The sequence below is a fragment of the Cynoglossus semilaevis genome, chromosome 4, assembly GCF_000523025.1.
Source record: "Cynoglossus semilaevis isolate Cse_v1.0 chromosome 4, Cse_v1.0, whole genome shotgun sequence".
Lineage (NCBI taxonomy): Eukaryota > Metazoa > Chordata > Actinopteri > Pleuronectiformes > Cynoglossidae > Cynoglossus > Cynoglossus semilaevis.
Genome location: NC_024310.1, coordinates 7,231,071 through 7,245,489, shown reverse-complemented (window position 1 = coordinate 7,245,489; position 14,419 = coordinate 7,231,071). Strand labels below are relative to the sequence as shown.

At 39.9% G+C, this 14,419-nt stretch overlaps 1 protein-coding gene across 3 annotated transcripts in view; it reads right to left on the bottom strand.

Annotated features, from left to right (window-relative positions):
• caln1 (calneuron 1) overlaps nucleotides 1-14,419 on the bottom strand; it is a 37,256-nt gene that overhangs the window by 17,934 nt on the left and 4,903 nt on the right. For all 3 annotated transcript variants that reach the window (XR_001760018.2, XM_008308839.3, XM_017032277.2), the window contains exons 2-4: nucleotides 10,562-10,683; nucleotides 6,216-6,359; nucleotides 3,200-3,312 (exon numbers count right to left, since the gene is read on the bottom strand). Coding sequence is in view for 2 of the 3 variants with exons in the window: in XM_017032277.2 (XP_016887766.1) it covers nucleotides 3,200-3,312; nucleotides 6,216-6,359; nucleotides 10,562-10,683 (379 nt within the window). In the remaining variant the exon portion in view is untranslated. The remainder of the gene's footprint in view (nucleotides 1-3,199; nucleotides 3,313-6,215; nucleotides 6,360-10,561; nucleotides 10,684-14,419) is intronic.

Genomic DNA, 14,419 nt, shown 5'->3' with positions numbered 1-14,419 from the left:
GTCATCGGAATCTTCCCCACTTTTATGACTGTAATCTTCTCCTAAGCCATAACGTCTCCAGGTATTTTTATTTGCATTAAGTGAGTGCAGTGAGCAGTGGCTGACGGCTTGTTGAACAGATGTTCCACTTGTTAATTTTAAGATTTTAAATATAACATTTATAAGTGTAGAATCTGGAAAGGTTTCAACTCTACAGGTCTGTTTGATGAGAGAGACTGAGATTCACTCCACGGGGGTAAAAAACGCCTTTTTTTTGGGCTGGGGAGCGACTATTCAAATGACCAGGCTAAAGCTAGATACTGAAAACGTTAAATATATATTTACTCATATAAACTGAACACACTTTATATATATGTAGCTGCATGGCATAACATTCAATTGTTAAAGTATACAGCAAGTCCAGGGAAACTACGGCCCGTGGACCAGATACAGCCCGCTGGGCTTTCTGACTTGGTCCACCAAGATCAGCAAAGACTGAAGTCAATCCTTCTGTTTCATGGACTACAACCAGTCGACTGTCATTTCTCTGTTGATGCCACCAAATGGCAGCAGACAACAAATGAACCAATTTATCTGTGAAAGATCAGATTTATTCTTAATCATAACCATCATATAATTTCAAAGCAAATCATAGAAAAATCACGAGTTTGAAACAAACGTCTGTTGCTGCTCCAGTGCCGTTTGTTCTGATCTTTCAGTTTTTTTGAATAACACCTTAGCATTGATTCCTTTTTTCCCAGATAACGAAAAGATTGCATTTTAGACACAATTTCATAACAAAGAAGAAAATGACATAAAACCAGGCGTCAGCATCAGGACATTTCAGCCCAGTTCAATCTCAACAAATGAAATCGAGTCATAAATCTGAAGCAGACTGAGACAAAACACACAGTTTCTGACCAGATATGATTTACGACTTATAAAGTCGTGGCTTATGAGTTGTTGTTTTTCTCAGCACAGACGACTGACCGGGTTAATACGATCATCTCTGCCTCCACCTGCAGTACTCCACCTTCTCTCAGAGCTGCCGGGCTCCGGTCATTTGGAACAAAATCCTAATTTTACTTTAGAGACAGAGTCCTGCTCAAAGATGGATTTGTCAAAGGGACTTTGACCTGGTGCTAAAGGTAAAGAGGAGAATACGAACACAAACGCGATCATTTTGTGATGCTTTCAGGTGAAAAAAGGGCAGTGATTTACATAAATAATAAAACTTTTTGTCACTAAAGGTGGACTTTTCCATTCCCTTTTTTATATAATTTAAGATTAGTTAAATACTAGTTTATTTTTAATGTAATATTCCTTGGCTGGAGAGAGATATATGAAGATGAATGGATGAATGAATGAAAAATGTCTCCGTCCTCTGAGCACAGTTGAAGTTTATTTCTTACTGTGTGAAATGTATTATATCTTCAAAGTAAACCGTAAAGCTGAGCTTAAAAAAGCCTCTCACACTGTAGCAGATCAGTTTGTAGGGATTGGTCCGGACGTTTCTACACGACAGAGAGCAGACTAAATATTTCACTGCTGTGATTAAGAGCCACTCTGACATCCTTGTCTGGGGAAAATAAATACTTAATTATCACAATGTAAAAAATACAAGAAGGTCAAAGCTTTTCCTTCAGGAATTCTGTGCCAGGATCATTTATAAGATGCTACACACGTCAGGAATAATTATCCTATTTCCCATCGAGGATTATACACATTTTCCACGCATTTCTTAATTATTTAGCAGTTGCTCTGAATTATACAAATGTGTTAATGAAAAAGGCTGAAATCATGATTCACTCTAATTAACGTCTAGATTCAGGTTCAGGTCCAGGTTCAGGTCCAGGTCACGCGATTGCAAAATTCAGTGAAAGTTAATACCACAACACAGTCCAGTAATTGTCTGTAAGGCGTGTGGAGACTCTCCATAATGAATTAGCACATTTTTCACAACAGACATTCACATTCAAAACCTGCTCCTGTGTTTTAATCCATGGGATCAGAAGTACATGTCTGTACCGTAGCACAAACCCATGACCACCATCTCTGTCCTGTACGAGCCAAGGTCAGTTGTCCAGTCTCCTCGTCCTTACACTGTGAACCACAATCTCCTTCTCTGGAGAACCAGTCCAGGTCAGAGCAGCCATTAAATCAGGAGACACGTTTGCCAAGTGTTAAAACAGGAGCCAGATCCTCCTCCCTACTGCTCTCACATCTGCTCAATGTGGCATTATTCCTCCAGCCCTCCCTCAGCCAGTCTACACTCTGCATACTCAGCACTTCCTGTGTCACCCATGTGAAGTCACTCACTCATTTGGACATTATCACCATATTTGATAGTTCAGGGATTCTCAAAATAGGGAGCGGCCCCCCATTTAGTGAGCATGCGGAGGTGGACGCAGCAAGATAATGAGAATTGATTTGTTTGAGCCACTTTTCATACTATCTAGAAAGAAGGCTCTGGAGGCTGCAGCTAAAGTTTGGAAACCACTGCTTTAGTCACTTCACTGTGTGAAGTACAAACACACCAACAGAATCAGTCACAATAACAAGAAACAGAGACAACTGCGGTTTCTACTCTCCTTCAGGAAGAAGTGAAGAAAAACCATGTTAGAAAACCAAGAGGGGGAAAAAAACTAATGTTTTTTCTTCTCACAGCTGAATTTAAAAATTGTATTTGTGCAGAAAAAGAAGTGTCTGGGATTCTGCTCACGCCCGGCACCAAGGTTTGTTTTTTGCTCTGAATACGATTCATTTTCAGCATCATAAAATCTTGATTCATTTCTGCAGGACCGCAGCTCATCACCAGCACAGGCCTTTTCAATTTTTAATTCCATCTGTCAAACATTTGTATTATAATAATCATCTTTCTCTGCCATTCATGTCTTCCAGTAGACATAATCAGGGGTTTAGCCTCCAGGCAACACATGCAAACCAGACACATTTATACACACATAAAAACACACTCAAAAAATGTGCCTACTGCCAGTTTTCAAGCTGTGAAAGAAGGAAATAATTCTTCTATCAGACAATATTTTAACTGATTTTTAACTAAGTCTTCAACCAGTTCCTTTAATTGCCCTGGTTTAGATGTTGTTAAAAATAAATAAATAAACAAATCTGTATTAGAACAATGTTTCTGCTTCAGGTTGAAGACCATTTATGTCATTATATCGATAAAACCAACACATTAATGAACATTTACTTTTACCTGCCAGAAGATGGAATCGATTGTGCTGCCCAGGAAGCCTTCTCTGGTTTCAGATGACAGGAGCTTGGGTCCCAGGATGGTCATGAACTCTTCGAAGTCAACCTGCCCGTCACCTGAGATGAAAAGGGCAGTTCAGATGATGAAAATCACAATCAAAAGACAGCATTTCTCCAAGTCAGTTCAATGCCTGGGATTCCACAGTATCTAACAGGAGGACAGTAGGTACCACGAGGCAGCAGCAGCAGCTCACTGCACCACAGACACAGTCAGCTGTAATTCCTGGAGCTTCTCTGTTCTTTTATTGGTCTTGAATGAGAAGTATGGCTGAGTAAATAACTGACCATGTTCCTGTCTAGTTCTTTTTAGGCTGATGCGCCCGTGAGCAGCACAGCACAGTTAGCCACCAGTGTAAAGCCACCGAGTGGAGCAGGTTGTTAGAGGAAAACAAGAACACAGCCGTGGGTTTTTCTCTGGATCAAATGAGGATGAAGAGCCACACAGCATCGGAAACATACCTGTGTTTAGTATTACTTTTTTATTTTCTGTAACATTTCCGCAGCAGTGTGGATGTTACACCTTAGTGGCTACATTTACAGGGAGACGGACTCTCCTTTCATGTCCCTTTACGTTTATTTAAGGCCAACACTTGTTTACATCCAAGAAAGAACTATCGCTAAGGATTACTGCATTTCACTAAATAATAGTTTGTTTTAATTAATTTATATTGAAAAAATGATGATTTTTGTGTGTGTGTGTAACCCTCTGTGTTTTCACTCTCTCCTTCGTGAGAATACTAACTTAGTTTAGTTCCCTGGAGACATTGGTGACATGTCAAATTAGTGTAATCCTCTGCAGGAGTGTTAAAAGTACTCAGGCTGTACACACTTTGTAGCTCACTGTGATTTTTTCCATCCTCCTGTTATACAGGTCTGTACAGGGACAACACTGAGGCACAGCTACAGCTGAACCAGGATTGGAATTCTGAGTCTCTCAGCTGCAGAGCCAAAGTGATGCAGTACCACCTCGACCAAAGTGTCCTCCTGTCCAACGGCCCAAATACAGACGGCTGATTTAAAGTTGTAATCCATAAAAACTGAACGTCACAAATCCACTCATTGAACCTCCTCTTCTAGAATTGTTTAACTCTTATGTTTTTCTCCTTTGCCTCACTGCCACTGCTATAAACCTCCTCCCCCTCCTGTCCTCCTAAATAACCAGCCCTCCGTCCTGCAGAGGAGGACTGGTTATTTATGTTGTTGAATTAGTGATGCCGTGGCTCTCGACCTGCCCGTGCCTACAGTCCGCTGTTGGCACTGTAACACCTGATGCTACTGTTAGTTTTACAACGCTGTGTGTTTTTGGTTTTGTTGTTTTTTTATGTTGTGAAACAAAACATATCGACTATATTTCTATAGTTACTGTCTGCCAGGAATGCAGATCTAAAATAACGATTTGGGAATGAAAACCCAGGTGAATCAATAGTGTGAGTGCTGAGCCATCCAAAAAAAACTGATAAAGAGCCAGAGTGGGGTATTTACAGTAAACATTGAATTTGTTTTTGTAAATCTGTTAAATTTACAACCTTTTCTCTGAATCCTTATTAATCTCAGCTATATTTCTTCTACAGTCTCAAAATCTGGACAGCAGACGTCACGTCAAGAAGACACATGGAGCATGACAGGTTCACACTGATTAATATTGGAATTGACAAAAGTAGGAAGTCAGACTAGATGTGTCTGAAATGTCAAAACACAGACAGAAATGTATCTTTTTCTATTGGCTGCTACTCTAGTACTCTGTTGCAAACAAGATTTTAAATCTGAATGACACTGTGGGCTGTACAATATGCAATATAAAATAAAGGTTTAGTAAAACACTAGTCCACAGATTTCATTTCTCCAAAAGAAATCCAGATTTCAGGTTTCAATCACCAGATTTTCAGGTCAAACAGGTTTCAAGTCCAAGCTCAGACTTTGTTCTTACAAAGATATTTAAAAATGACACCATAAGAGCGACATTTCCACAGCATCACACCTCGCAGACCTCCTCAGAGAAAAGCGGCCGAGCCCTTCATCAGCACCACAGGACGACTTGCCTGTGTCTTAACGCTGCTGTGAAAAAAAGCAACAAATGTGACCCTGAGGCGCAAAAGCTCCCCTGACAGACCGAAGCAGATGAGTCATGAGGAGAGAAAAAAAAGACAGTAACTTCTAAAACATTAATACCATGTCGTGAACACTTGGGTTTTCTCTCTGCACAGTAGGACTGGAAGGCACTTATCACAAAGAGCCACGGCGAACACGTACGGCACATTTTCAGAGATTCTCTTCATGGAACGATTTGAAATTTTAAGCACTATTTTGCACTTTGAAAATGTCAATCATATTTAAGTACAGAGAGAAGGGCAGCTGCGAGACGTGTCGGGCGTGATTGTGTTGTGAAAGTGTTCTCTTTGAGCAGTGACTCAAAAGATCACAGTCGATGAAGCTATCAGTTAAAAAACGGTTTAAATTTCAGGAAGTTTTACAACATTAGATCCTTTTATGGTTCATTTCCTTTACTCACAAATCTGCTGCAGTTTTTCTTTCGTTTTAGCCCGGCTTGGCTTAACACATAAACCTACTGTAACTATGCAGTAACTGATCCACATGATCCATCACAGATTTTATTAATCTCACAAACTTTCCTTTATCGGCTGTTCTCTGCTGCTGTGAATTTTACTGAAATTCATTTCCGTGTGGAGTGGTTGGTATCAGCAGTGACTACACAATCAAGCGTGTGGGAACACATGTTTTATACATGACGCAGAGGAACGTGTGCTAATATGGTGCATGTGAAGTGTAGATAGAAAAGAATCTGCCTGTTGATGATGAGAGCGTATACGTGACCTGAAGGTGTTCAGATATTTATGATTTTCTGACGTCTGTGCACATGAGAAGGAGATCATTTTTGCACCACGCAGTCCATTTTTACACCCATTTGAAACTGAGCGTCTGCGTGCAAGTGCGTGACTCACCGTCCATGTCGAGCCTCTGCATGATGATTGCCAGCTCCACCTCACTGGGCATGTAACCCAGAGAGCGCATGGCCATTCCCAGCTCCTGTTTGGAAATAAACCCATTTCCATCACGATCCAACACCTTGAACGCCTCACGGATCTCTGCCAAGAAAAAAATTAATATATAACATCCATTAATATATTTATGATAATGTAGCAGCACTACAGCCTGCCACACTTTAGGACAATGCTGGCCAGGAATCTTTTTTTTTTTTCACAAAAGTGCTTCCACTGTTTATGTTTATTTCCTCTCAGTGACAGAGACAGTGAATGTCTCACAACAACAGCGATTCATAATGTTGGTTTGCATAAAACCCTGAGTCTAATGGCTCTCTTTGTGATTCATTCTGCATTGTGTTGCTGGTTATGCACCAGTTACTCAGGTGAAGGAGATCCATTTAGAGCACTGAATGATTCTCATTTCTTTTTAGTGCAGGTACAATTTCTTTAACTGAAATTACAGATAGTCTTTTGTGTCTGGACTCTCATTATTTTAATAACACTTCAATTTGCCTTAAATATAATTTAATAATTTATTGCTGAACGTAGAGGTTGGATATAAGAACCAATGTCTGCATGGAAGGAAGGAAGGAAATGTTAGATTTTGGAGCTATGAATCAGTTGCCTTTTACTTTCACTTCAAATCTGCTCATCTCACATTGTACCAAACAACAAAAATGAACAGAATAATACCATTTCTCTGGTTGGTTGGTTTGGTCATTTACACCATGCAGCCTTAATTCAAATGAACCGTGAGTCAAATCTGCCAGTAAATTAGTTGTATAGTTGGCTCCTGGCACTTGTTTGATCAATACCTCTGATACAGGGGCAATATAAAACACCGGCTCAGTCAGCACCATGGACAGCTCCACAGCTACAGCAAGTATAAATATATCTGAGGTGAAGCTGACATTTACTTCCTAGGGTTTCATGGCCTGAACCTGCAGCATTATAACAGGGACAGTGTGGGTCTGGTAGGTGATAATGTCTCTGAGCCACTTGTTTAGTGGTGAGTGTCGACACACGGCGCAGCAGTAAATCTGAAGGACTGATTAAATACTTATGGGGCGGGAAACGCGCTGCTTTATGCTGCCTCACTCGTTTACCCCCTTGTTTATTTCCTCTGCCCCTCTCCCTGCAGACTCCCTGCTGTGGAGTCTGGTTCAGTATGTGTGGTGAAGAAGAACGTGAATGTTAGCGAAGAGAGAAGATCTCATCTGGGTTTGTTTTTTTCATTAATTGTTCCAGCCATCTTTGCGTTTTAAAGGGTATTTCCCTTGGAGGTAATTTTGACCTTGGTGATCATTTTCGGTGCATTAACCTTCGGTGCAGTGGACGACAGCATTTCATTTGCTATTGACAATATTTTAAAAGATTTATTACAAAAAAATGATTCATGTCTGGACACTTTTACTCTGTGCAGCGCCAACTTTATATTAGACACAGGCCATTTCAGCTTGTCCGTTAACAAATCTGTGCAAATGTAGTTACAGAGTGCTGCAGGCGAGCTCCAGGCTCCGAGCGAGGACAAACCTGCCGTCTAATGACACACATTAGTGTGCTGTCATTCTCGCTCTTTGCCCAAAATTATCCACATTAGTGTGCTGTCATTCTCGCTCTTCTTTGCCCAAAATTATCTTCCTGTCTGACACCGAGGACTTGAATCATTGGTAACGTTACTATATAATCTCATGTCCGAGTTTAAGTTGAGAGTTTATTGAGAGACATGTCTTTTCCCAGAGGAACCACATATTCAGCGCCTCCTAGTGGCAGCTTATAGCAGCAGATCTGCCTTTAAAACAAGAATTTTTCAAGTGGCAGATCAATAGTTTTTTTTTTTATATTTTAGTCATTAAAATAAGAGCTTTACAAGAATTACACATTTAAAAGGCAGGACAAAAAGTCATTCTGATATCCATCACCATCATCATCCGCATTTCAAGTGCTCTTCCTTTAACAGCTTCCTGTTAGAAGTGCTGCCGCTGCACAACTGTGACATGAGGCCAAATAAATGCCTCCACTTGTATACAGAACATGTATAGTTTAATGTTAAACAATGGCCCATTAAAAAAGAAAGCAGCTGTCTTCCTACACCCCTGTGAACCATAACAGTGCTTCTTGAGAGAAGGTGACACTGGAGAACAGCTGAGACTGATGCCAAAGCTGAGGCCATCTGACAGCTCCCCGAGCCGCTGCAGGCCCCTGTAATGGTCCAGGAAAAGTACATTAAATCACCTCTTTATACTGTGTGCAGCAACTGTACAAAGAGCAGAACATGGAGGTCGCGTGAAGTCGATGTGATTGTACACGACACAGGGTTGGTGCTACTAGTTTCAGAAAGTGCAAAAGTACAAAAGACCTCGTGTGAAGTCATCAGTATAATTCATTCATAAATGAACTGAATGCCACAGTGTCAGCCATGGTGACCTTGGTACAGATGCAGCTGCATACAGATGATTTCCACAGTGATAGTCCTCACTCCTCAGCCTGACATTCAGCTTCATACAAGGGTGTGAAAACGCAACAGAAATATTACCATGAAGTTCATCATCACCAAGTTAAACTGATGTATTCAGTTAAAGTCTACCTCAGGTGTGTCAAACATATGACCCGTGGGCCAAAATCAGCCCACTAGGGGGTTCAATTCGACCGACTTATTTTCCAAAATCAGCCCACTAGGGGGTTCAATCCGACCGACTTAATGAATTTTAAAAGTAAAGAAATGCACAAATACTTCATGTCTGTGAAGTTTTATCAAAACACAAATACTTCATGTCTGTGAAGTTTTTTCAAAAGATATTTCATTAAATAAAAATATTTTCTAATATAATTGTAATTATGTTATGATTTTACTGGTCTGGAATTGTTTAAAAAATGGTTAGTAGACCAGAAGAAATAAGTGGTTGAGATGAAGGGTGCATTATGGGTGTTTTTTACCATATCAGTTAATAAGAGTGTGACTGCGATCACATTTATTGTCGCCGTGATAAGCCGCTGACCTTCAGACCTTGCCCTTCTTCTCATTTCCCCACTTTACAGTTAGCTCTCAGAGAGATGAAAGATGTCTGTGGTGAAAGTCTGCAGCCTGTGCTTTGTTTTACACCATCCAGTTCATCACAACCATTCTTTTTTATTTCAACAGCTGGAGAAAAAAAAAAGAGAGAAAACATACACTGCTAATATTTCCATGCATATTAAAGCTGACAGAGTCTGGTAATTACTGTTCTCCATGCAGCCAATTTCTCAAACGGCAGCGAAATGAAAAATCATTGGATTCATATTTAGGAGATTTCGGAGGAATCAGGTTTGATCGCTGCCTGCGGAGCTGCGGCCACTGACTCCTGAAGAACATTATTGATCGGGTTTGTGTTGTACGGAGCCGAGTGATTACTCTCTGACAGAGGGTCCAAAACAAAGGCTGCATGAAAAAACACTTAGCTACAGCAGAGCAGTAATTCAAACAGTACGAAGACTCCACGGAAGATAAGACACACACACACACACACACACAATCACTGAACATCGTTAGCTCAGATGAAGAAAACACTACTGGTTTTCTGTAGCATCAGATGTTACCAAATTACAATACACAAAAATCTGCCCATTGTTTACCCCTATTTATTGACTTAATAACTGGCCAATATTACTGTCTGATTTTAGTGACTTAACCCTGTCAGGAAGGTTCGCTCAGGTATTTTCTGCAGCTTTGTCAACTTTCATTTTACCTCCGTCAGGCTTTCAGGCGTGTCAGGCGTTTTATTTGATCTGGTTTTTCGACCTTCAAAAATGAATAATTCAGAAATCTGAGTTAACATCATCGTATCTGAATGAAAAACGGTGAAAATGATTGGAGCATGGTGACGGGTCCTGATCCACCTCTAATTGATTTTGTGTCTTTTCCAACAACTGAAAGAACCTCTGAGGGGAAACTCATTTTCAGTCCCATCAGTCTGAGGGCTGGACACCTCGTCCCTAAGACACCCCTCAGAATTCAAGAGAAAGCTCCAATGGAAACTCAGATTGCAAACAAGATTGTAGTCGTTTTCATTAAAAAAAAGGGATTATCTTTTCTTAAGTTTAGAAACCTTTATTACATTTGAATAAATTAATTTTAAGTTTCTGTGCAAATTAAAATATTGGACTCACATCAGTGAATTTGAATAATAGCAGCAGGTGAACTAACTTGTCCACCTGCTGAGTTAAACATTGAGAACTCTGAGTATTTTTTTTCATTTACAGTAACATCTGGTAAACCTTGATCACTGACGTGGAGAGAAAATACTTCAAAAGTTGAAATGTCTTACCGTCCAGCTCCTCCACAGAGATATTGGCCAGGACGTCACTGTCACTGTCCGACAGCGAGCGGCTCAGGTAGTTTCCCTTGTAGAGCAGACCTGCCGTCACATGATGGAACGGCATCTTCTCGCTGAGAGACAACACAGAGAAAAGTTTTTTAGAGACAGGTGGAAATTCATAACTTTGACATTTGATTATCTTGATCTAAACACAAGCACAAAGAAAGGGTAGTGAAAACATGTGACTCTAATGTAACACTATCCCACAGGATGGCAGCAGATTGCTTTACAAACCAAGAAAAAAACTCAAGAGCTGATTACATTTTCAACTGTGTCTTTCTTCAATTCCTGTATCAGCATTGTGTTCAACTAAACAGGTCCAAGTAGAACAATGTTTTTTCATTATATATATACTTTTTTGTGACGTTTTTCTTTGGTGGTGGGCAGTGGAATTTTTTTTAATGTAAAATATGTGCTAGGGTTCAAAAGGATGGAAAAAAAACTGCTGTAATCAACTGCAAGAAGTCTTTCTCATTTGTGTTATCGATGGAGCTCCAACAAATTAGCATCTGAGGGCCACGGCACAAATGAGGTGTATGAATAAAGCAAGAGCCATTCACTAAATGGGTTAGGGGACAGACTCATAACTAGTAGTAAATGTAGCCAAGTGTGTGTGTGTGTGAAGGTATGTGCTTAGGTGTGTGTGTACAGTGACTGTGGAAATGTGACGGCACATTAATTATTCAATAAATCCTTGCCTGAGGGCACGGTGAGAAAACGGGAGAGCAGAGCGAGAGGAGAAGTTTGTGCGATTGTTTCCTTCATCCTAATTGGATTCCATTACAGTGAACACTTAGTGGAGATAGGACTGAATGAGAAGTTGAAAGAGAAAGGACAAAACCAGAGGAAAGAGTACTTTGAAGTACAGAACTTGCTCCCTGAGAAACAGTTTCCCTTTTTCATCAGTTAACTTCACACAACATTTATATTACTGTCGAGTTCTGGATTTTGTGCAGGTCTTTTATTACAGCAGGCTCCTTGATTTCTTGGGGGTATTTTATGGCACAATTTAAAACTGCAACCTTCACTTTTATGCTTATTGCTGTAACTTGTAATTCTAATTCTAATGATGGATACGGTGAATGTTAATGTGCTTTTGTTCGTTTGTGTCGCTGCACACAGCACAACCTTCTGTGGTTGACTGAAAACATGGGGCCAGATGGCCAGATTTTAACAGCGTCAAAGAAACTTTTAACCAGTAATTTGTTTGTAATAAGACAGAAAAGCTCTCAGTTTGTCAGATATTTTTCAATTTTTCGACTAACAGCGTGCTTGTGGATGTTCACTGAGTGGTTTTAATTGAGGAAGAGCAAAGAGACAATTTCGCTCTGCTATAAGACACAAAATTCACAGAACCACTGACATAAAAAATGATCACAGAAAACAGGAAAGCATACAGCCTTGAAAAACACATTAAGGGTTGAGAAAAAGATTGGAGTGCTTTTTAAATTGCCGTTAATTTAAACCATTAATTTATAATGAAATAAAACCACATTACTGCAGCGCTAGATCATCCGATTATATTGAAGAGCAACGCAAACAAAGTTTACAAAACTAATGTAAATATATTGAAAAGTGCATTTTTATGATGCCATAAAGCTCCGTTTTTTAAATCCCTCTGAACTGTGAGCAGTTTGAACTTTCTTAGATTATCTGATTTTAACCATGTCCACCTGCTGCAGCAAATCCTCAGAAGTATCTGCCATCTGCCGCCTAACAGATTGAAAACAGGTCGTTGCATCTTTCTTTTTTGTCACTTGTAATCAGCATCCCACACATCAACATGTGTGGGATGTGTGGAGTCCAGACGCAGGTTCAGGATTTTTTCATTTCTTGAATCATCCGTTATTTATTCATCTCTCTCTCACTCGGTTTTCATTATGAATATTACTGGTACACCTCCCGTCTGCTCACTCCTTATTTCTGCTACAAGTAAAGCAACATATTGACAGCTGCTGGGTGAAGGTTTATAATGTCCTTGCTGTGTCGCTACAGCCGCTGGGTAAACACGTAAATAAACAATCTTAATAATTTACCAGGCAGCGACGCGGTTTACATTAACTCCATCACAGCAGGTTCTTCTGTTGCTGATTCTGCAGTCATGTTTTTAATGACACGAGTTTTCTCACATTGATGAATGACCAAAAAAAAATTAATGAAGACTTTACTTAGCTAAGAGCTCAGGCTACACAGCACTGTGCAGTGACGGCTTATGAAGAAAACAGAATGATGAAACTGAAGTCAACATCAGCACTCGAGGATGTAGGTGTCTGCCAATAACTATAGGAAAACATATTTTGAAGGTAAGAGTCACAAGGCCCTCTTTACAGTAAAGCAGTTACAGCCATTGGCTATTTCGATATATTGTATTATATTATATTTCATTGGACTTTTTTTCTAGAGTCTAACATCCCTGAGCGCTCGACTCATACAGACCCAGAAGATAATAGCATGTAAACCCACCAACATGGCCTGCCCTACACTTGGACTAACTTATTAGCTGAGGTGAGCTTACAACCAAACACATAACATTTTATGTTATTTCACAAGTTTTATTTCCACCCTGAGTCCTGTTTGCAGTGTTCCCATGTATTTCAAAGCTCTGTGGCTGGTTTACAGATGTTGAGGGAACAAAACTACCCCAATATGTTGGCCAGAACAAAAAAGATGCATTTAGAAAAACACAGATTCAAGACAAGTCAAAAATGGGCAGTTATAAATCACCACAGTTGAACAGGTGCTCAGACCCCGTCCCCTATGTTATTCAATTAAGACCTAAACTAATGTCATTCATAACCACAGTTCCTGTGAATAATCACCCCTGATATTCAACCTGTAACGAGGATCCAAGCTGTCCACAGCCCTCAGCTTTATTATCCTTGATTAAATCGATCCAGGTCCCAGCAGAGGCCCTTCAGAAGCAGGGCCACAGCTCACAGTAATAACTGGAGTCATGAAGCGATCACATAAGCTTCTATTTTTTTCTCCTCTTCATCACACAGTGACTCTTTGCATACCAATTAGGAAAGAATTAAAAGGATTAAAGAGTTCAAAGTCCTCATAACTCAGATAAGATAAGAAATTAATAGAAAAAAAAACCTTTTTCCTCCAATAATAATTCACTTGATGAGCCGCTTCATATTTTTATCAGATTTAAGGTCAATCCCCTAATTCAAAACAAAACAAAAAAATTTTGGAAAAAAAAAAATTACTAATTAGTTCGAGGTGTGACATTTGGACAACCATGACCAGAGGATGTGAACATTCACACATGGACGTGAGCCTCGGAGGAGATGTGAAGTCAGTCTCTCTTTTATGGGACACTAACTCAATCTTTACACCACTGTTTGTGGCCATTAGCTGATGCTGTTTTCCAGATGGACTTTCAGACGTTCAGTGAGTGAGTGAGTCAGGAGTCAGTGTTTGGCTCACAGACGTATTTAACAGATGAGACACTGGTCTGTTGATGGCTGCACTAGCCGTGATTGGACCTGTGCTATTTTACTCAGAGCGGCAACACATCACTCTCCTGCCGTTTGCAGTCGAGTCCTTCTACACTGGCTGAATAACAGGGACTGCAGGTAAAAGGTTAAAATACGGTTTTTATCAAACACTGTTCAGGCGGGTGGCTTCATTTAAGCTTCTTTACCATCGATTGAACAAATTAGGGTTGTTTTTTTTTTGTTCCACTTACGAATGACTTTTGTTGTCAAACTCACTTCAAAACGAATCAACATAATGAGGCACAACAGACCAGGCTGGTAATTATTTAATTGTATTAACGGTGAATATTTCTTATATTTGTAA